Raw genomic sequence first — 24,460 nt, forward strand, 5'->3', positions numbered from 1 at the left:
TTAAGATTTATTCACCCTGACAATCTGGTATCCAGGCTGCATTTATCTTGCAAGAGGAATTCACTTATAAGTTCCTTATATGTGACATTTAATGTATTTTTTTTCTTTATTCTATTGCTTATAATACCTCACTTACAGTAAGGTGACAGGTGAGTAGCGGCACAGTAGAGTAGAGCTCATTAATGTCCTTACTGGACATCCGGTGAAAATAAACTGTCAGAAATCACACACACTCTCCTTCCTTCAGCTCCTTGTTAGCCTTCTCCTCACATTCTCATGTCAGTCATTGTCACCTGTTGTAACTCCAACACTAAGCTTAAATACGTATCTGTGACCACACACTGTCCATCACCTGATGATCCCCTCTAACATGCTTCCTCTGCTCTCGTCACTGTCTGACCCTCTCTGCCAAAAAGACCATGATCTTCTGTAGTTTTGTAGCATGTCATATTTTAGTACTATGCTGTTGATATTTCAACATCTCTTCATTTTAAATTGTTTTAACATGCAGTAAACTGTAAATAATTGCCAGATATTGACAGATATTCTGGAAAATGGGCAAAAGCACTTATTCACAGGACATTTTCTGGCCCTTTTTATAGCTAAAATAAGCAAAAAAGCTCCATATATGTTGAGGCTCAGGTGTTAAAGGGTTAAAAGGGTTCTCTGTGTGAATAAAGAAGTCCTACTGTGAGTATGTATAGACTTGTTTTTGTTTTTTTATCATACTGAAAACCACTGCTTTAATATCAAACTGGTGGTACATCCTGACAATTTAACAACATCAACATGGTGTCCGCGTGTGTGTTGTTCCTGTTGAAAATCGTTCTGGTTAAAATGCAGAAAATTAAAGAGAGTAAAGCGATCGCTGAGCTGATGCAGCGCTATCAGCATATCATCTCGTTGTGATTTTGTGTCAGTACTTAAAATGCAGTGTGTCCCAGTAGTGAGACATGCTGCGTATTCACCAAAGCTTCCCATCAAGTCCAGAGCTTCACGCGTATCGTGGACGCGACTTGTTCGCCTGACGCGGACGGACACGGGAGAGTGGGAAAACACACACCACGGGCATTCTTTCATTTCTCCATGAATAAACAGAGAAGGAGTGCGACAGAGGCGGAATGAGAGAGGTTCCTATTCACGCTGCGTCACGACTTCCTCCGACATAAATGCTGTGTTACATTATAACCAGTTCAGGGGCAAAAACAGATTCTCATAAATGTGAAATGAAGCTGCCAAAGTAGGAGACGAGAACAAGCTGCCACCAACAGACACTTTGTTCATTAGCAGCAGCCATCTTGTGTTGCTGTTGTTCTTGTGAGCCTATGCTCTCATGGAGGAAATAAATGATGCAACCCTTTTTACAGCAGACAGTTCTCCTGACTCAAAGACAGAGTGCCGGGATTACCAGATTAGCTGCTAACTATCATTGATGAAGAGCGGCTGTCATTTTCAAAATGGCCAATCCTGCTTAAATTCCCATTTGAGAGAATGTGTGTGTGTGCACAGCTGAGCAAATTTATTTTTCCAGCAGCTTAGTGGCTAATGCTGTTCAGAGAAGAATGCACCGGAAGCTTTCCAAGGAAGCAGTTCAGAGAATTGAAATGGGCTTTTGGATACCAGACCACATGAAAGAGGAAATTAAACTATTTATTATGTAAAATATTAGTTCACATGCACTTATATAAAGAACCTTGAGTGAGATGAAAGATTATTGGTTATAAAAACATATTATTTGCAAACTGTTCAATGTCAACCAAATCTCCTGCTTTTACTTTGAAGAGCAGCGACAACAGTGGCCTTCAAAGGGGCTCATAATATAATAAATAATCTGCCATTTAACTGAAAATTACAATATCATCATCAGAAATAATTGGAGGCCTTTATACAGTGTTTATAATTTCATGTGAAATCCTTCTGATGCCATTTCTATCATGGTATCACGCAGAATGTCAGAAAAACATCAGTAACTCAGGTGAGTGATCATGAGCATTTGCCCCAAATCCTCCCGCTTAATATCTGCCGACTTGAAATGACGCTCCACAGAAAAACTCTCATTATTCTCTGCTCTCAGAAGGACAAGAGGATTATATAAAACGCTGAGTGAAAGCACTCGTGTCCAGATTCTTTCAAGGAGAAGCAAATAAACAATTTTGGGGGGAATATCGGAGGATGGAGGACTGCTGACATCAGTCCCATTTGCTTTAAAAATAAAATAAATAAATGAACAGAGCAGGGAGTGGGTGAGATTATCGACAGTGCGGGTATTCTCCCCTGCTCTCGCAGCACACTCGAACAAAACTTCCCAGTCAAGTGCAGACGTCAGCTAAGCAGGGATTTTCTCAGAGTTGTGCATGAAAGGACGAGTGACACAAAGGAAATGTGTAATTCAGTGGGTGATTTTCTAAAGCTCCCTTTGCTGCAATTTTAACTCGGTGGCATGGATTTATACAGAGTGTTTTGTAGATTACAAAGCCACTTCTGACGTTGACTCAGCGGTAACGGAAAAAAGCAGAGGTAGAGGTTTCACTCCGTCATTCTCTGAGATGATATTATTGAATGAGAAAAGTGGTTCAGTTATTACACTGAACCAAGATGAACTTAAGAGTTATGCCGTATCAATGACACAAAGATATGGAAGAATCTGACCCACATGTTTATTTTGTGTGTCCTCAACATGATAAAAACTAAATGATACTTCTCCAACATTCCCTTCATATCGCCATGTTTGACTAAACTGATTTGCATATAATTAAACACATCTGGAGTTGACTAAATAAAAAAAGCTATTTGCCTCTAAGATATTCCGGAGAAATGCAATCAAAAGTGAACTAATTTATCTAGATGTGAGATGTTGTGATTAAGCAGACACTGGTTTGCCTTTAGGACACCACTTAAGAGTTGCATTTAATAAAATTATTAACATAAAAGCTTCTAATAACCACAAATATGGATGTACATAATACAGTATAGGTATGGAAAGGATGCATGCGTCCTTACATTGTAGATTGTTTGAATAGAAGGTGAAAGACAATGTTTTATTGAGCTACGTCCAGCTAAGTCTGACTACTATATGACCCTGCTAAGACTTGGTACTGACATGCATTTTGGGTGATGCAATCATCAATTTCATCATCCAAACATCCCATGACCAATTATCCACTAAGTGGATAGACGACCACTAAGACACACCGTGAACTGATGACTTTAACCACTTGCAAACACAGACACATGTGACCACATGTCCTTTGTAAGTTAAAGCCTAATTGGTCTTGATGTGCTCCTGACAACGACTTAACAAGAAAATCACTCCGCGACGTGACGGTTGTTTTGGTGACAGCACGTTAACACGCGCGAATATGGAGAGGAGCACTGGTGCCACTGACGTACGAGGTAGAAGTGCAATTAAAATCAAAGGCCTAATCTCCATCTGGGGACATGGTTCAGTCCAAACATGACTAGACAGCTGCTACTGCAACCAGGCTGTCTATGAGAGTGTTGCTGACAGCCTATGAAGCCTGGCCCACACTAGATGATTTTCAAATCTGACTTGATTTAAAAAAAACGTGGGAGAACACAGACACGACAAATTTGAAACTGATTTTCAGTGGTTTAATCCTGAGAAAGCACAGACTAGATCCAGTCAAGACCACACACTTGGCGTTTCACCAAATGATTTCAGGGATTTGGGATCTCACAGAAACTAGCGTGATTTAACGTGACTTCAGAAGAGAAGACGGTGGTTTCCCAGTCAACTCGTTCTCATTGGTTATTGCGGGGTTATGCTCACGCCCCAGTTGCTGTTCAGTTGTAAATTTCAAACATGTTTAATGCATCAGATGATATTAAAATTGTGTCTTTTAACCCTTCACATTATAGGATAATTTGGCCAAATAATCTGTTCAAATCAGCCTAAAATCAGACAGTACCCTCGGTTGTGGCAAGGGCCAGATCTGGGCTGAAATCTAGCCAATTTTCTCTAGGTCTTCTGCATATGTACAACAAGTTGTGAGAGGGGATGCCCACATCACAGTAGGCAACATTGCCACCGCACTGACGACACAAGTGAATAAGGGAGGCAGTCTACTGTCTGTTGGATAGGACTTCTCTCCACCGCCCTCACCTATATCTGCAGAGTTAACTGAAGAGGAAGCTCGGAGTGATGTTGGAAGAGCATGTTTGAACCAATAATCGATGCTGTCGTGCTGGCGAGGAGAGAGAGAGAGAGAGAGAGAGAGAGAGAGAGAGAGAGAGAGAAAGAGAGAGAGAGAGAGAGTGAGAGGGACTGTGCTGAGAAGGGAGAGACCGGAGGAACGTGGGGCTCATCCCCACCATGGAGTTGAAGCATCTGAATGGAATGTCGAGTTGGAGCGCTTCATTGGACGGGAATCAGTGAACTCCCCCTCATACAGGATGAGTCATTACCATCATATGTAAATATGTGCGAGCGACAAACACGTCTTACGTCCGTGTCATGACAACTTCTAGATTAGTTTCCACATACAAAAAAAAGCTCTTATCATGTCGAAAGGAAATACAGTATATGGTAAATGGTCTGAATTTAAATAGCACCTTTCTTGTCTAAATGACCAAAGCTACAGTAAGGGTTAAATGTCTTGCCCAGGGACACATTGGCAGAGCAGGGGATTGAACTCCAAACCCTTGTTTTTTTTGATTGTGTTGATGGAGTTTGGATAAGCTATAAAGTTGTGTGTCATGTGTTGATTCAGTTCTCGAGATGCACCCAATTGACTTCAATCACTGGAGGAAACAGGCGATAAGAGAAGAGTGGATTCAAAATATTCTCTGGAATCATGTGTTCCAAAAAGCTAGCGTAAGGTCTATGTCTGGGCCAGGAATTGCATCATTTACACTTCTGGGAAAAACACATGGGTCATCCTGAATCATTTCACACAAACCATGGGGGTAAAAATAGAATGCACACATGGATATTCTGAGAAACACACAGATGAAGAGAGGGAACGAGATGAAAGACTGTCAGCTTGTCATTGTCTCTCTCGCTCTCTCCCTCACTGTCTTTCTCTCGCTCTCTCTTTCATGTGCTGATGAAATGAAGCACTAATGTACAACAGGTGTGCCATCCACACACCAGGCTATTTGTCCCCCTTTTAATCACCTTTCAACTTAACGGGTGCAAATTGGGTTGGACACGTCTTAAATTGATGAAGTGAACGGGGCAGCGACGTGTGGAATGACGGAAAGGGAATAAATCTGCTTTCATCAGAGGAATGAAGAAAGAAATCATTGACTTGGCTTTACACATATTTCTTAAACTTCTTTGAAAATGGCTTATTAGAGCGGCTGCCAAGAAAAAAAAAAAAAAAAGTATTTTGAGTGCTTAGCTAACAATAACTGGGCCATGGTTGCAGTCACTCTTTTACAGTGAGCACTTAAAGATCAGTTACAGTGAATCTTTAAGTGCATCCAGAACCACTATTGAGCTCCAGTGAGGACAGGGTCAGATCCACTTAATCCAGCAGTGATCAAGCCTGCAGTCGATTCTCAGACAAAGCCTGACTTCTTGTTGAGACAAGCAGCCACAAACCGAGCAGAAAAAAAGCTGCTGGATGGCCTCCTTTGGTGCCCATTGTGTTGTTGTCTGCTATGTGCGATGTTGTTTTGTTGTCGTTTTCGGCGCACCGGTACAATGTCACACTACTTCAGCACAGTGCACACCACGCCTACCAAGTAAAGGCACTGTTTTCAGTTGAAACACAAGCCTGACCGATGTTCCAAACCATAGCTTACCCAACCAAAACTGTGCCGTGATGGAAACACCAAGTCACCTGCAGTCAACTGGATGGTAGCGGTAGATGCTAGTTCATTTTTACCAATTTCACGGCATTGTTCAAGACTTACGATTATGACGCAAACACAAATCTATCTCCAGATGAATGCTGGTGCATATAGGCAACTATTTGTTATCAAAGTAATTCAAAAGTTACATTTCACCAGCCTAGAACTTTGACCCACGATGTAAAAAGTACAATAGTATAATAGTCAATGAAGAGACAAAACAAATAAAAGGGGCTATCCAACCACAAACCCTACAGAAGGTACTGGCACTCGCAGTAATCAGCATTCAGTAGAGTCTACTCAGATTAAAGCTTCAAATGACTGTGGCAAATAAAATGTACCCAACCCGTCAACATAGCGTCTACTGCACTTCATCAAGTGCAGTAGAAGTACTTTTCTTAGCAAGTATCTTCTTCGCCCTTTAATCATAACTGAAGAGCGTAATTAGTTGCGCTAAAGCACAGCAACGATTTAAACGCAAGCAGATAAAAGGCAGCGGGATTAAAATTCCCCAAAGAAAAGTAAGACCCGAGTGGTAAATCGTAATGATGGCAGTGTGAGCTACAGGAAAGTGGTATGTTACTGAGTCAGCCTGCACACTTGAGAGAGAGTGGTGTTCCTGGGGGCAAGTGTGATGTGAGCGTGCACAAATAAATATATATATATATATATATATATATATATATACATATATATATATACATTGCCACGTTATTATCTTTGGTCAGAACTGAGATTTGGAAAACGCTCCATGTCCATACCTGCTCAAAATGTGGAACGGTAGGCTCCCTCCTCTGAAGCTGGAGCTGCTTGTCTATGTTGTCCTTCAGGCACTGACACACTCGGCGCTTCTGGTCTGCAGAATAGGCTTCCAGGCTCAGCAGGCAGTCACACTTCTACAGACATACAGGAAGAGGGGGAGAGGGAGAGAGAGAGAGAGAGAGGGAGAGAGAGAGAGAGAGAGTGAGGAGCAAGAAGGGTGGAGGAAAGAAATGGCCAATTAGGCATCTGCTGTCAGCGAAAATAGAGAACTGTCTCCTGATACTTGGATATTGGAGGTTGAGACAGGAAGAGCATGAGTGAACAAATGGGAGGATTACAACAGAAAGTATGCATGTGTGAAATGAATGAAGTGCCTAACGTTTTGTTTTTTTCTTCTTGTCTTAGGAGAACTCTCTAATGAGACCTTCAGATGAAAGCTATCAGGGTCTGCCCGTGTGTGTGTGTGTGTGTGTGTGAGATGACTCTTCAAAGAGGGTAATGACTAACAAGTGGGGATAATGTATCACACTTGCACCTTTACGTGCATACACTAGCCATGTCTGTGTGTCTGCGTGAGGCCAGAGGAAGAACATTAATGATAGTATCCGTAACCCACACTGGCCACTGGTGCAAGTCTTTTTGCAGACACAGACGCGGCCCTGAGGGGATCAAAACACTAGCATTAGTGAAATAAGATAATAGCCACTATCCACTTCACGCAGAACTCGATATGCTGGCACTAATAATTACAGTGTGTGTCTAACAGCAGGAGCACAAATCAATGGACAGCTCCCTTAACATCCAAATCAAACGTTTGATGGATTAACAGGATTGTTTGCTTTTGACTGATTTGTCTTGAATGTTTTCAAAATAAAAGACAAAAATCACTGACACATATTTCCTATTCGTATTTATTTGAAGACTAAAGCAACGCATTGGGCTCATCCTTTCTCCATGTATGTCACATTGTTGCTGCCGCTTCTATAGCAGTGACAAGGGAAGGACATTTATGACCTGACATTTTTGGGCAGAAGTCATGATATAAATAGATTCCCCTCCCCTCATTTTTGAGCAAATCTTCAGGGATTGACTGAACCCCTCTGGGCTTTTCTTGACACACACTGCCATGGTCAGTGGTGAATCATGATGCTTGTGTATTCGCCTGATTCCTGGCTGCATGGGCTTTTGCATGACCTGCTATGTTGTTATCACTGTCTCTTTCACCGTTACTTAGTGTTGTGGGTGCTGCTATTGTAGGGGTTATTGGCACAAAGTGTTTGGCGGTTAAAGCCTCGTCATTGTTAGTGATGCTAATGCGAGATAAAAAAAAAAAAAAAGGCATTTAACAGCCTGCATCAGTGGCAGCAGCATAAAAAGAAAATGTTCTGCTTTGACCCAGAACAAAAGGGACAGCATACAAAGCAGATTTGTGCTGATGTGAAAGAATAAAAGATGGAATAATACCCCAGTCACAATCAAGAAAAAAATATATAAGAGAATATCAAAAGTAAGAGATGCAGGAACAAATACAGGACAGAGAAACGGGTTAAGCAAAAAGCCTTCATGCAATTGAGCCTGACTGTTTCCAGTTAGACCAAGAGATGATGAAACAGGCGCTCTCTCAGAGCGGTCAGAAATCAGTGGTGATGTTCTTTGATATCCATCATTTGGGCCGAATCTGAGTCTGTTAGGATGCAGCACGGGCCATAATACTTGGAACACATGCACAAACACACAAACACGTCAGCTGCAATGTGAACAATAGCTTGTGGGCGAAACCCCATAATATTGCTGTGAGAGAAAATGTCATGATATTCTACAGTTAGGATCGACTTGTTGGGTTTGAGTTGGAAATGCATTTGTCTTTAATAGGCAAAATACGATCTGAATGTGAAAAGAGGTCACTTTTGCCTTTTTCAAACTGTGGGGCGGGGGAGATTATCCAGGGTGGGCGCGCGTTCTGTTTTTTTTTAAGTCCTAACTAAAGTTTAGCAGGCGGAACTTTTGGTCTCGCTGTAAGCCGGACTCATGTGACGTACCACAACAAAATCTACACTGGTGACAAGGTTTGGATAATAGAGAAGTTTTGACAGGGGCAAAACTGTGCAATGTTTCAGAAACTAACTGCAAGCCAACGTCAAACAAAAATAAATGCTATTTGCACAGCAAATTATTGATATTGGTAAAGTATATTTGTTATCCAAATGTATTTATTGTATTAAAAAATTACACTATTATAGTTATAATTGCACATTTCATATCTTTGTTTGAAAATTGCTTTCCCACAAAGCAATATTGAGGTTATTTGTATTGCTAAAGCAAAAATGTTATTTGCACAACAAATTACTGAAAGAAAAGTGAAAAGTTTCTTCTAATATTGATACAATAAATGTTATACGTGACACACTGTTACAATTTCGTGATTTCTTCCTCCAAAGGGGGCCCCAACAGAAAAAGTTTGAGAACTACTGCTTTAAAAGGTGCACCGTGTAAGAACTAGGGACATCTACTGGTGAGACAGAGAACTATGGTGGCCTTTGCCAAAACATGGTAAAACCATACTAGCACACTAGGATGCTCTCTGTAGGTCTCTCTGCACTCTGCAAGGTCCTTGTCTATGATACATGTAAAAGGCTTATTCTAAAAAAAAAATACAAATTTGTGTCAAGTATATTCAGTTTCACTTTAAGGACACTTAAATTATGTGCAGATTGGCCATTTTGTTTCAATTCACAGCGAAGATTAACACGTGGTTCTAACTTTATTGGGAAGGAGGATGAATTATTATGCGGCCAAAGAAAGAAAGCCAAACGACTTTTCTGAAGCCAGGACATAAAATGGAAATAAAAGTCAACTTGTTAATCATTCATGAAACCACTATTGATCCGGTTTTCTCAAACCACATCCGAGCTTTCAAAAAATAGACTGGTCTGGTTCAGGTTTCAGGTTGTTTATTTTGCGTCGTTTGGGATTTGGAGCCATTCAGAGCCTCCTCTACCTTCAACTCCTATGAAATCCCGTCATCATTAGCTGCATTAAAGAAATTAAATGAACGGGGAAAAGTTTGGACAAAATTTTTTCTCCGGTACTTGACTAATGGCATTAGCTATCTGATGACCGGACAGTTGATCAGTTGATTCATGGTTGCCAAAAGACATCAAAGTGAGCCACGCACAAAATTAAAGCGCGCATAATGTCCAAATTGAAACATGCTCATACACTTTATGGCATGTTACACGCATACACAAACCTGTTTTGATATATCAGTGAGGACACGTCATAGATATAATGCATTCCCTCACCAAATTAACAGAAACATTTACATAAAAATGCCTTTCTTTCACATGTGGAGTCAAATAACATAATACGACGAGTGCATATAGCCATAAATAATATATTATAAAACTGAAGTACGTAACCTTGACCCTTAACCTGCATAAATCCGAATCTAACTCCAACCTTAAAACGTTGTCTTTGTCCTCACATAAGATAGGTTTGTACATTTTATTTTTTACCTGAAGAAGATATAAAAGTGTTAAAGTGTTGCCACATGACTCCTATGCCATGCACTAATGTCTGATTCACGGGCAGCGACGTACTTTAAGTTAATTTAAGTGTTGCAAGCCTCAGGCTTTGCCTCATATGGCCTGGTTTTTCCATGCAAATCCCCACTGTCCCAAAACACATCTGCAACACAGCTCAGTTCAGACTCCCAGGGGCAAACATGCACCTGCATCCCCACGAACACATGCACGTGATGCAGATGCTCTCACACAAGCCTTCATACAGTTCCAGCCTGAACTCTTACTATGATTTAAGTCTTACTGTAGACACATTTTTACGCAGTCATTTAGAAATAAAAACAAAAACAAAAGAGCAACCAGCTGGGGCCGCTCTGCTCGGTGAGTCACGGTGAGCCACAGGCCTCAGAGATGCGAGGATTATGTCCCTAATCTGTTGAGGAGAGGAAGTGTGCGTGTTTACACAGTCTCGGTGTGTAAATATGAGTTGCAAAGCACATACTATACTGTAAACCACTTACTGACGTCATGTCATTTTGTCTTGGGCGAGGACAGAAGAGAGGGACAGCAGACGTAGACCGGCACAGAGGTCATTTGTACTGTGAGTAATACAGCGCGCACAGTCCGTGAGCCATGCTCTGCTGAGGAATACTAATGATGATTGATTTGTGTGAGCTATTGATTTCCATCTCTCTTGTTTATTTTTGTTTGCCACCATTAAGGACTCGTACTCAGTGACTTTTAATTGTGCATTACTCTGCAGGATTACTAACCCTGTGTACAGTGACTTGCATATCATTGCATTACATCCGTTAAAATGACGGCCACACCAGCAAAACGAGTGAACTGTGAGCAGCTGGCCATGGACCACATGTTTTATCCTAGGAATCCTTTAGAGCCAACTGGAGCTTCCTATGATGTTGGCACTGCAATCTATTTCACAAGACAGCTGTCTTATAGTTGAAACCCCAATTCAAGTGGTACTCAGTGTTGTGACACATAAAGAATGTTTGCGTGTCATTTCTGGATTACAAATCATCTCCAGTATTTGAACTGTTTTTCGAGTTTGACAGGAATTTACTAAATTTCTTCATGAAACTCTTTAGGCATAATCTCACGGGATTTTCATGCTGAGAGCATGTTGTTTCTTGGCAGCAAACGGCATCAGGGCAGTGACCCAGCTGCAGTCCCACAGCCAATAGTTTATGCTGTATATTTTAACGTGTAAGCCACAAAATCAGGTCTTGAATGAAGTAATATTACCTTGAGTAATAAACAGACTTTAAGAGCCATGTTCGTTTAAATAGCAAACAGTTCCTTCACTCTTGTTTCCACTGTTTATAAATCTGCCCGTTCAAGAGATAAACATGAGAGCTAATGAAACAAAATTCAATGAATGGCTACTGGCCCTGACATGGAGTAGCTAAAAATACAGGCAGCATTTCCCCTTAATCAGATTGATTAAAGTGCTCCATGGTTGAAGCCCTCCCCCTAAGCCATCTGGCAGATGAGTTCTCAGACTGGACTCCTGTCAACACAACTCACCTAAAGCCTGGCCCACACTAGAGGATTTTCAAATCTGACATGATTTCAGAGACACGCATGGGAGACCGCAGACACAACAAACCTTCAATGTTTTAATCCTGAGGAGGCACAGACTAGACGATGCAGTCGAGACGCAGGACCACGCACTTCAGATAGGAGATTCCACACAGAAACTCGCGTGATTTAACGTGACTTTAAGGTGGACTGTCGGTGTCGCCAGTTAATAGCTGTTGTGTGTGCGCCATGTTTTGGTTCTACACAACTGTATGCAACATCCGTTTTCCCGTCAACTCACTGTTCAGTCGTGAATATCAAACATGTTTAATGCTTACGGTTTGAAATCAGGAAGACTTTGATACGTACGATGACTTTAAAATCACGTCTGTTGGCCAGATTATCTGTTCAAATCAGCCTAAAATCTGAAGACACCCACGGTTATCGGAAGGGTCAGATTGGGAATGAAATTATCCTCTAGTGTGGGGCAGGCTTAATCTGCTCTGTGCAGGTTACCACGGATTCATCGACATAGTAGTAGTAAAATCTAAAGTTCCTATTTCACAGTGCCAGGATTAATGAACCTACATATATTTATATTGTGCTTGTGTGTGGCAAAGACTACTACTAAAGTATAATATTTTTGGAAATACAGTGATTACAGGCTTTCTTAAAATTTAAAAGATTATTTTCCCCCGTTTCCAATCTGTATCTCTAGCCAAAGTAGTGTGGACTGTTGCTTCAAACTTAGCAAACAGATGTGAGAGTAAATTCTTCTTCTCTCAGTCTTCACATCAGCAAGCAAAGTAAATTAACGTCATTTTCTAAAGATTCAACACTTATGTGAATCAAGGTAATTACCTATCTTTGCCAATGTCTGAATATGTTATCTTCCAGCCAAAAAACCTCCAACGAAGAACAAACAAATAATAATAAATAGCCCGCACTGTTCCAGCTGATCTTCCATATCCGTATCCCCACTCAATCTCAGCTTCAGTTATCTCTGCACTGTTTGCACACATTGCTCATGCAAATTTAGCTCTGCTCTTGGGAGAGACTTGAGTCTGAAGTTAGTTCATGTACACGTTGGTGTTTTGAGAGTAAACTTCAAAAGTACACACAAAGAGCCGACCGGTAACACACAGATGGGAGTACAGTGATCACAAGTGACGTCGAACGGTAGAAGACTACATTGAGGAGTATTATGGCAATGTTAAATCCCCATAAGGCACTTAAAGTTGTTTAGACGTGAACGTTTCAGAAGAAACCAAATGCAAAGTGTCAGTTATTCATATACGTGGCGACTCCATTGCAATGTCAGTATGGGAAACGTATTCACCAATGACACACACCGAAACTCTCTCTTCTGCAGCTCACTCTGCAGGCTGCGGTGCTGGATTTTGAAAAATGCCAAGAAATGGCCTGAGACCTGAGTGAGGGGGAGAGTGGAGCAGTGGGCGTGGCCTGGTAGTCAAAGCTGACACCAAGTTGCCGCTGTCTAACGAGGTGGAGAGAGAGAGAGAGAGAGAGAGAGACGAAGCAACAGTGTGGGTCTGAGACAACGAGCCTCGTGCGGATTAAACAAAGGCGTGACAGAAGAGGGCACCAGTGATGAAAGAGTGGACTAAAATAGCCAGTGGCAACATCTGAACGCAGTCGCTGGTGTTAGACCAGAAAGAGGCAGAAGGTAAGCAGACGTTCACAATGACCTCTGTCCTGTAATCGACAACAGGCTGTGCCTTGAACTACAGGTTGATGCCGTCTGTAAAAAGGCAATTTAGTTGTAAGCTTTGCAGTTTCGACACCACGTTCATGATAATGATTTACTCTTGTTTTTACTTTATCAGCTGACACGGGTCTCTTTCTTTTAAGCAAAAGAAATCATGAAAGTGTGCCACAAAATCGCTGGAATAACACTGAATGACCTGCAAGAACTATAAGGTCAAGTGCTTGAAAGAAAATACTCTATCTTGGCTGACCTGAACCATCCTCTGCGGGACCACTTCATGATGTTGACATCGGGGCATGGATAGAATCTGCCCAGGTGCAGAACAAATTCCTCCTTCTTAATGAATTTGAATGTAATGAATATTTACCTGAAAAAAATGGTAAAAGTCTTTTTTAATTTCTAGGTTCATTCCAAACGTTGTGTCGTTATTAAAAAAACAAAAACAAACAAAAAAACAGGGCCAAAACATGCTAATGTCAATAGATGTAATTTTTTTTCAATGATAATAAATGTGATCTCCTCTGAACTCTGTGACTTTCCCACACATTTATCTATTTCGAGATTGTTTGTCTGGTTTCCAGTCCTGAGCTCTTCTGTGGCTTGACTAGACAAAGTTACAATGAAAACAGCATGTAAACTGGAGCCTCTGGCCCGAGGCCCATTCTGAAGCCACCGGGGAGGATGATAAGCACATGACAGGGACAAGGGGAAGCTTGTCTCCTTTAAAGACGAAGACCGAACACGGTTCACTTTGGTCAGGATAATAACCTCAGCAGTGAGTTCGGGGAACGTTTGGCTTTTTGTGTCGTATTCTGTCGACAATAAATGAGATAATTCGTTTTTAATGTTATGTTGACAATACACATGAGAGACTAAAATTGTATTTGCAACCATAAAAGAATAACGTAACATGATCCGTCTGTCTATAAACTCCTCTGCTCTGCTGCTGCATTAGCGTGACTGTGACACAAACATGATGCAGTCTGAGTGCTGCAACAATTTCATCTTTAAAGATAAGGTTATGTTTAGGTTAAGGTTGAATTAGTCTCCAGGAATGGAATTAGTACATGTAATGTTCTTGGAAGTCTTGGGGACGTGTGTGCCCACGTTTTTGTTACATGTGTTGCATTGGATTACTACTATTAGCAGGTAGAAATATAATAACTGGATAACCTATTTTATTTTTTATTTTTTTACTTTCTATACATACTCTGAGCCCTGAAGCTATGAATGCACTTCTAGGTACAGTACAAAATGAAGTCAGTGAATAATTCACACACTGACAGGCATCTGTCCTGCGTCTGATGATTGTTGGTGGTCGTACAGTAGATCTCGCCACAATCAAATTGTTAAGATGCTGGTGATTGAATGTAGACGTATAGCCGGTGTAATTGCATTCCTGACAACCTGAGGTGGCATATTAAATCAGAAAGAGGGAGAGAGAGAGATAGGTACACTTCTAATTTGTAGCTCAGGTGGAGTTGAGGAAGGTACATCTCCGTTCAATCAGACCCCCAGAGAGACTGGTCCTGACCTGGCCATGTTATGGATGGTTACCATGCCGTCTGTATTTTGCTGACGAGAGCCCCTGGGTGCAGATCACTCACACCCTGCCGTCCGACTGCAGCGGCAGCCTATTTATCACACAGTCAATGATGACCGAGAGCGCAGAGAATCTTCAATACGTGAAGAAGAAATGGATGGAGCTCCAGTCGTTGCCATCGTGCAATCCCATCATGAATGCACTTGGACCCAAAACAACACTGCACTGTTCACATGCATAGGCAAATACAATCAGCGATACAATTCACCAGGTGTAATTGCAAAAAATGAAGCGGGTGAATAGTTGTTTGTGTGCCAGGATGCTGCCAAAACAGTCGTGGCATGCAGATACTGAGGATGGCAGAGGTGGATCACTGCTACAAAACACATTCAAAGTGAAGACAGAGTGATGGGGGAGTGAGGCAACCATAGTGATCACTTTATATCAGTTTGTGGATCTTGACGCTGAAGTTGGCATCCGGATTCACAGCTTTTTTAGTTGTCAGTTAAGGGGAAACATGAGGGAAATTTTACGTATAATGACTGTAAAGTTTTTACACCACTTACTGATGTATTTAAAAACTGCAAGTTACTGGTGTAAAAAGCATTCAATTATTCATCTTCCACTGCTTTATCCTGCACATGAGGGTCGCAGGGGGGCACTGGTGCCAATCCTAGCTGACGTAGGGCGAAAGGGGGGGGTGGTACTGTACACCCTGGACAGGTCACCAGTCCATCAAAGGACCACATTGCCATAAACAACCATTCATTCTGACACCTACAGTCAATTTAGAGTGTCCGATTTGCCTTATCGCCAAATCTGCATGTTTTTTTCGGGCTGTGGGATGAAACAGGAGAAACCCGGAGAACATGCAAACATGCGGAAAACATGAAACTCCATGCAGTGTTAGACTAAAATGTAAAGCATTGCTGTTTCTTGAGACACTACGACATTTAGAAAACCTTTAATATATTTGACAAAGTATAATTTTCACCTAAAATTCCGACCGCGAATATTAGAGTATTAGAGTTAAACACTAATTATGTCTAATGTCCTGTTATTTTACATGCTTTTATTGTGATTTGTAAGCATTATCCAGAGAAAAATGAGGGAAAGTTTATGATAAATGGAAAGATGTTCTGACGCTGCAGGTCAGAAATAAGACTTGTGAAAAGCACCCGGGGGTATTGTAAATATCAGATACATTCAGTCTGTCAGATTCTGTGATATACTGTTTAGTCTCCGTGGATTTAAATTGCGCTTTTCCTGCCAACATGGCTGTGTAAGCAAAGTCACGTGACGTCCAGAGGTCTATACACACATTACAAACAGATGCAAACTCTAATGTCTTCTTGCGCCTACAGAAATCCATTGATGGAAAGCTTTCATATTAATGACTCAAATCAAGCTGCAACATTTTAATTGTGTCCACAAATGTTAGATGCAGGTCATTTTGCACATTATTGAATCAATGAATCACTTTGTCCTTTTACTGCGCTTAATTACACGGCGCTGTAACGTGGTCACTAGATCACAGTGCTCCCTTGCTGTTCCACAGCCTACACACAAACCGCCACGCTGTGATTTCACCTAATTTGGCCTCTGTTGCCTATAAACCTCCACGAGGTTGGGAATCGGTGGGAATCAAATCCACAGATATACAGTGTATACCAGGCAGCATATAGTATAGTATACCATAGAATATGTGAGGCAACACTTTGTGCCAGCTTCTTCATAAAAAGAGAAGGTGGCTGTTGGGGAGGGCTTTTTATCAGGTCAACAAAGATCAGGAGAGGTGGTGGGGGTTGGATCACTGCCATAAAACAAGCTTAAAAGGTGGCACGATGGGAATGTTTGTAGGTCTGGAAAAGCAAGCAGGGACATTATAAGGGTTCAGGTATATTCAGTCAGTCGAGTTCTGCATTATATTGCTTAATCTCCATCGGTTTAAAGCGTGCCGTGAACTCTGACGGCACTGGCGTTGTGTTTTTTTTTTTGTTTTCCCGGCTCCATGTCGGTGTAAACAAAGTAACTCATGTGACATTCAGAGCTCACTACATCTAAACAATACGGCACAAATATGATATGTTTGTGACGGAGCCAGTAATGACATTAGCAACACCAGGAACAATATAAAAGCGCTGAAGCACAAATGCTCTGTGGAAAAAAAACGAGGTTCGCCATTGTCGAATATTACAACACGATTAAAGTCTCAGGGTTGTTCTACTTCAGCCTGCACAAAAACATGCTGCAATTACAGCGCCTCTGAACTATTTTAGGTCCGAAATAAAAAATCAGCTCATTGTCCTACGACTTTGTACAAACAGCGGGTCAAACTCACTGGAGGCTAAAAGAGTCACGTTTAACTCAGCAGCGCAGCGTTTAACAACCACTCGGTCATCTTCTGCATGATAAATCCCATCATTCCCGTGGTATAGCCACTGCATTATGATTTCAGTTCTTCACAATTCTCGCAACCTATAGTCTATAGGGCTCTCCTCTATCAGAGGCACTTACATCTCCAGTGTCGGAGAGCAGATGCTGCTGAAGAGAGCCCGACTCCCTGACGAATCTCTTCTTGGGCCCGACACGATCGGCTAAGTTGCCCATGACGACTCTGTGATGACCCCGATACACTCCGCTGGTCAAAAATCTCAGGCAGTTCTCTTTCCTTCGTTTCACTGATTTTCCTCAACACAATGATTCCTTGCTTCCTCTCGCTGCCTGCGTCACTGACACACTTACACACACATGACTTTCCAGAGATACAATCGCGCCCCACCGCCACCAACACTTTCACGTGTAAATCTGGGTTAAGTCAGATCTGTTTTGAGAAGCGCTAAAATAGCATGACCTCGAGCTATGCAGGAGAAGGACAGGAAGTAGACGAAATGAGGGGAGCAGACTGTGACTAACTGTTAACAATTTAATGAGAAACAAGGAGAACTTCTGCAGAGGGGAGGAAGGTATTTTACTGACTTGAATCAAGACAACTTCAGAGCGCAAGGAGACAAGTTTGAACGTCACCTTAAAAGTGAAACCAATAAACGACGAGAAAATCCTGACCAAAACTGACAAGGATGAGACATTAAATCGGCAATGCATCCCTAAGACGAACAGATCGAGGAGGGAGGACTGTTTTTCTGTTTGTGTCTATATGCAGGCTAGTGTTTATATTTATTTATAGCAACACTGAACAAATACATTAGTGTTTCCTTTTAACCCTTTACCGGACAAACTATATTTGGATTTCAGAGATCCAGCTAAGTCGCAGAAAAACGCTGCAACGTTCATACTTCTCCTGCATCTACAGGTTGTAAGTTGAAGAAATCAATTTGGTGTGTTGGAGCAGGGAAACATCTAAAACATCAAAGATACATCAAGATACATCAAGAGCGAGAAGGGGGATGGTGTGTGTTACACGCAACTATTTTATAAGCATTGATCAACAAAAGTAATGGCAATACAGATTTGTTTTTAATTCTGTTTTTAAGTTGTAGCCAGGTCAGGAATTGAACTACATACATTAGATGATTAGCTGGTGTCCTAAATCTCCCTCTCCCAGTCTTTTTCTCCATTAGTGTGTGTGTGGATATGTGTGTGACCTTTGCACAGACTGGCCAGAAAGAGCAATTCAATTAGAGTCTATCACATCACACACACATATCTCATTTGAGTGAATGTAAACAAACAAGCGCGCACGGCCGTGCCGAAGGTCGGGGTCATTCAAACTCAAACATGTCTTCATCGCCTTTGATTAGTGGCGAGCGATACTCCAGCTATTCATGACCTTTGTAGATGTTCTCTTCCAGTCTCCTCTGATATCTCTCTCTTCTTCCACCTCGTATTCTCACCATCCACTTCACACATCACTGCCGCAGCGCAACAGGAAGGTCAACCTCGCGGTAAAGACGCTGTCAACACGTCCAGATAAACGAGCACTAGAGCAGCTGCTCGCAAAGAGGAGAGAATGCGAGATGAGGAGAAGAGATGAGGAGAAGAGAAGAGAAGAGAAGAGAAGAGAAGAGAAGAGAAGAGAAGACAGCCTTCCACGCGGTATCTGTTAGAATACATGATAGGAACCACAGTAAAAGGTGTTTCATTGTAGTTTCTGTTTGCTCCTCCAGGTATAAAATGGACTGCTGACAGGTGAATTAACTATAATAGATGAGTGCACACTCTGTGTATGTGTATGGCAGACAGTAGCCGACAGGACGGATGGAAGAGTCTGACAGAAGCAGCTGTGCCAAGTAAATTTAACCTCGTGCACACACAGTCTCATTGCCTTTTGTCTGTCCTCCTCTCCGTCTCCAGCAAAATCCCTCACTACGATTATGATTGTGCATTTATATGTGTTCCTATATGACAATATTGCAATACCAAGTATTTTGTAAGATACAACATCACATTATGAAATATGATGTGAATGTTTTCCTAACAACCAATACAGCACATCCCTGCAGACCTTTTAAATGCTTCACATTAAATCCAAAATCTACCTTTAACTCACTAAAACTCTCTCTTGCTTGCTCTTACGTAAGATGTTCTATTTATATATGTTTCCTAATTGGGTGGAATAATTTTTTACAGCCGTTTCCTTCCTCTATTCCAGCCTGTGAGACAGATACGAGGCCCCCATCATTCTCTCTTGAATTACTGGGGGGAAAAAAATGCCCTTTAAAAGATTCATAAGCTGCTAATGAGGTTATGCAACACATTTCAAAGCACAGAATAGAGACAGTGTGTGTGTGTGTGTGTGTGTGTGACAAGATTATCTTTATGCAGCTCAAAACAAAGTGTAGAATGGTCACAGTGGCCGTATGGATGTATAAAAGAATAAATCAGCTATTCAGTCTGTTCAGTTTGAATTCTAAACGCAGCTCAGAGATATTCAACCTTTCGTTGAAGTGGGTAAAGTTGAAAAAGTCACATACTCATTTCCACAGGACTAAAATAGAAAGTCTGATTTGTTCAAGCTAAGTTCCATAGATTCACAAGATACTGGGAATAAATTGATTTTTGGAGTTGTAAAGTTCACGGTCACGGTCTCATCTCAAATTCACCAACTCGGCTGCACAACTTCTCCTGGGAGGTGTAACGCGAGGAGGGGGTTTGTACAACACACATCCGCACAAATCCAATCCCCTCCTTTTTACACACACGCTGCAACAAATCGCAGGGAGTCACTGCTGCGGCAGTGAGAGAGCAGGACCCAGACACTGCAAAGTACGACTGCTGCTGCTGCTGCTGCTGCAGTGTGAGCGAGAGGCTGTTCCCTGGGAAGCCTCAGCATACACAGGGAAAAACAATTGTACAGAAACAGACACTGCACAGAAAGCAACAGAAAAGAGAGTCGATTTTTGTCTCCCCCCCTTTCCACATGGCTACTTTAGAGAAAGGCTAGAGGCTTTCATTTATTGAAGCAGAATTACTGCACTTGTATTTTTGACGTTTATATTATTATATGTCATGCTATAGTTTCCCACATGGATTAATAAACGTTACCTTTACCTTAATGTTTTTCACGTAACAGTTACAGTTTATAGTGACTGAACAACCCAGTCCACAAGTACGAGAAGAGAGCAGACACAAATAGAAATAAAGAAAAAGAAACTATGAAATAAACAGAACCTTAAACCTATTTCAAAATATTAAATTTAAAACACTGACAAATGATCACATCAAAAAGATCTAGGTACTGGATTCAGGATTTGATTAAAACCTCATAGCGCAACATATTGCCAATACTTCATCTGTACGCTGATTTGTAGCTGTTTTCAGCTGTTTTCAGCATATTTTTTAATGCTGTGTCTGATTGTTTTGTGTATAGATAGTTTTGGGTTTTTTTTTTACATAAAAATGTGGTATAAAAAAGTAGCTACAGAGATTGTGTGACAGCTGCTACATTTATGTACAAACAACAGCCTGTGAGATGAGGGAGGGAGGGAGAGGGTATGAAAAGAAAAGGTGTCAGAAAGCAATGAGCAGAAGTGATAAAGACATAATGGATAGCGGGGATTAGAGGGACGATAAAAACTGCAGTTTTATTACCTCATTGCACATTTTGCAGAGTTAGGAGAATGTAATCAAAGGGACACGGGGAGCAAACTTGATCTTTAACGACAACAGAGCTGCCTTTACCAAAAAAATCAAGACTGAAAAACAGCCAGTCATGTTCCAAATCTATGAAATCCCACGAGAATTCCTGTCAGATTAAGTATCACACCCTCTGTATTTGTGCAGTGCGGCTCTACCGTGTGTATAAAACCACTGTCTAAAGCTAATAACACGGAGTGAGGGCAGAGAATGACACGGAATGATTTTGAATCTAATTACGCTGGGATGCATTTCGCTGAATAATTCAGTTGTGTGGAGTAGAGAACAGTGTATTTTACATCCCTAAAACACATTTGAGGTTTCAAAGTTGTCCTCTTTAGGCTTTTTAAACTTTTACCAGGACCATTTTCTGCCACCGTTACAGTGTTTGATGTGGTCATTTATTTATTACAGTGCTGAGACACAGAAAGTGCAATTTTTGGTAACCAGTATTGAATTATCGGCGAGTACAGTAAATCAGCTTTTTTTTCCCTTTCATCTTAAAATGACGGCCTGAAACATACTCTATTAGAGAGGGTGGAATAAAGGATGATTACTCAGCATAAATGTCATGACCGTGATTGCAAGAGCAAAACAAATCATTATGTGAAATAGGTGCCGCAATCCTGTAGAGTCCACATAATAATCACAATGTACTGGGCTTATTTTTAAAGGAGCATGATTTTATGTCTAAATTTATCCAACAGAAATCGTTAAGGGAAGAGGAAGGGGATACAAATAACCACCAATCTAAACATTCTTTTTACAATATATGCTTCTATAGGTTGCGCGTGTGATGGTGAAAGGTCTGAGACGGAGTTAGAGCTGACAGACACACAGAGAAAAGACATTTTCATTAGAGCTTTCTGCTAATCCTTGTGTCTTCCCTGTAATGTGATTTCCACTAGAGTCTATGGCCCCTGCGGCTCACAGACAAAATAAACTGTTCACATTAGGCGTCCCCATCTCTCCCACTCTCTGTGTGTCTTTCACGAACACAAACACACACAGCACATCTTCTCTCTTACCTCGGTCATGTGAATAAGGTAGAATCTCAGCTCTTCAAGGTAATCTGTGAGGGAAAGTAAAAAAAAAGAGATTAATAACATTTTCATCCACTTATCGGATCTTTTCATAACTAATATCTGTGTTTAATGTTCACTCTTTCTTCACATGCACAAAGCAGGACTTGAAGAGCACTTTAATTTCCAGTTAAGATGGAGCAGAAATACTTTGTATTGATAGTGTATAGGTCAGCGTTATATGCCTTCACCCATAAGTCACTACGAAGCACTCTGCGAGGCACGCCTGTGGGTCTGAAGTCATGATATATGGTTTTAATCGAGTGACACCCCACCATCTCACCCACGTAATCTATACGCTGTGGTGAGCTTATAGCTTTTTATTACTAGTAAGCACACACACACACAAGCAAACAGTCAAATTGTCTGATGTTCAAGAGCACACCGAGGTGGCCCTGAGGTGAGAATTACAATGATTAAATGTGTTCTAGAAAGAAAGAGATCATCCGTCCAACTGTCCATCCCTCAATAAAAACTAATATTACGGTGATGATTCACATAAGAGTTACGAAAAAACATCTTTGAATATAAATGACGGTGAAAAACTTCATCAAGAAGATCCACATGGATGCGACCAAACATGCTGCTATTGGTCAATACCAGGTGTCAATCACACTGGTGTTCACTCATATGTGCCATGTGCTTTATAGTTTATTTTCCGATAAATGAAAATAAAGGAACACGTTTCCCCACGTGGATTAATAAAAGTAACCTTAACCTTGTTTTCTATACAGAATATGGTCTTGATTGACAGTGACTGAACAAAAGACAGTAATACATATAAAATAAATCTCTGAAATAATCAAAATAAACTGTGACAGAAATGATGTGTTTGCATACGACCGTCTGTCTCACCGTGAAGAGCTGTTTCCTAACTCTCACTGAATGTATCGTTGATAAATGAGGTTGTCAGCCTCAGGAAGTGATTCAAATGGAGATTCAGACTTTCTTCAGAATTAAATTTAACTTTTTATTCATGTCAGGCATAAATTATTATCCGAAGCAGAGCACTTTGTGTCTCAAAAATATGTCCGGAGGGGATCAATAAATCCTCCAAAGTCATGCGTCATTCAGTGACTAAATCCAGACTCTGTGACTCTGTGAATTCAGCGTCACAATAGAGCTGGTCTGGGCCCATAAGCCTCCATGAGTTTGGCTCTTGCTTTTCATCAGAACAAAGAATGGGTCGAATGTTTCCTTTGTTAGACGGAAGAAAGAAAGTGGAATAATGCTCATCTTTTTTGATTGCAGCCGATACTTCAAGTCAACTCTATAACCTTTTCACTTCTCCTGATGCTGTATTTTACAAAGCCTCACTAAATCAACTCTAGTACTTAACGGGGACAAGACCAACTCTCACATAAGTCTACAGGAGTAAGATGGGTCATGTGTAATGTACGCAGAGCAGAGAGAAGTGATTTTTTTTTTACCAATTTATGGTTATTATTCAGACCTAACAGCAGAGGTCAGTGTTTGATATCTTTTTGATTTCTCACCAGCGGAGTGTTGTCATACAGTCTGGAAGAGAGGCTTGATGATGAAGACTTTCATGATTTGAACTTAAATGAAGAACAATCCTGTTTTGTAGGTCATTTATAGGACATATTTCTTACAAAGCCTCCATTTCAAACTCACTATAAGTGGATTCGCATAGTAGAATTAACAGGTTTTTTTTCCCCCAATCTGTCCATCCATTCATCACCCCTGTCTATTATCTATACTGCTTATCCTGTGAGGGTTGCAGGGGAAGCTGGAGACAATCCCAGCTGACATTTAACATGGTGTATCCTGAACAGGTCACCTGTGTTTTATCAAGTGTGTAGTCATTTTAACAACTTGCTGTCACTTAGATTTTCTCAGATTTTGTCTATTGTGAAAAACTTTTTTAAAAGTAAGACAACAGTCTTGTTACTACTTCAGTTTAGTACAATGATGCTTAGATTGACACATGGTAATATTGTTTTTTTATTGTTTTTTTAGGGGGCTGTATATAATATCAATCTCACTTCCCACGCTCATCAGCGGAGTATCAGCTGGTGACAGGAACACAGGAAAGCCCCTGCATTTAACTAGCACTGTGTCATTACGTGCACGCACACGCACACACGCATGCACACACACGCACACACACACACACCCCCACACACTCGCACACTTGTCAAAAAACGCCCTTGCTGAAACAAACACAATCCCCTGGCGCCTCTTTCCTGAGTGACGCTGCCGAAGCGAAATAACAATGACAGGCAGTGGGGAGGAGATGTGTGTCTGTGTGCGTGTGTGTGTGTGAGTGTGCATGCGTGTGCAAGTGTGTCCTCTCATGAAATACATGCAGACACGCAAACCCTGCTGAATCCCTGCAATTGTTTGAGTG

The 24,460-nt window shown here is 41.2% G+C and overlaps 1 protein-coding gene across 3 annotated transcripts in view; it reads right to left on the minus strand.

Annotated features, from left to right (window-relative positions):
• Window positions 1-24,460, minus strand: part of rgs3a (regulator of G protein signaling 3a) — a 118,808-nt gene that overhangs the window by 46,747 nt on the left and 47,601 nt on the right. For all 3 annotated transcript variants that reach the window (XM_044013076.1, XM_044013077.1, XM_044013072.1), the window contains 2 exons: window positions 22,036-22,079; window positions 6,579-6,713 (listed from right to left, as the gene is read on the minus strand). In XM_044013076.1, the coding sequence (XP_043869011.1) occupies window positions 6,579-6,713; window positions 22,036-22,079 (179 nt within the window). The remainder of the gene's footprint in view (window positions 1-6,578; window positions 6,714-22,035; window positions 22,080-24,460) is intronic.

This window comes from Solea senegalensis, linkage group LG21 (assembly GCF_019176455.1).
Source record: "Solea senegalensis isolate Sse05_10M linkage group LG21, IFAPA_SoseM_1, whole genome shotgun sequence".
NCBI classification, from domain to species: Eukaryota; Metazoa; Chordata; class Actinopteri; order Pleuronectiformes; family Soleidae; genus Solea; species Solea senegalensis.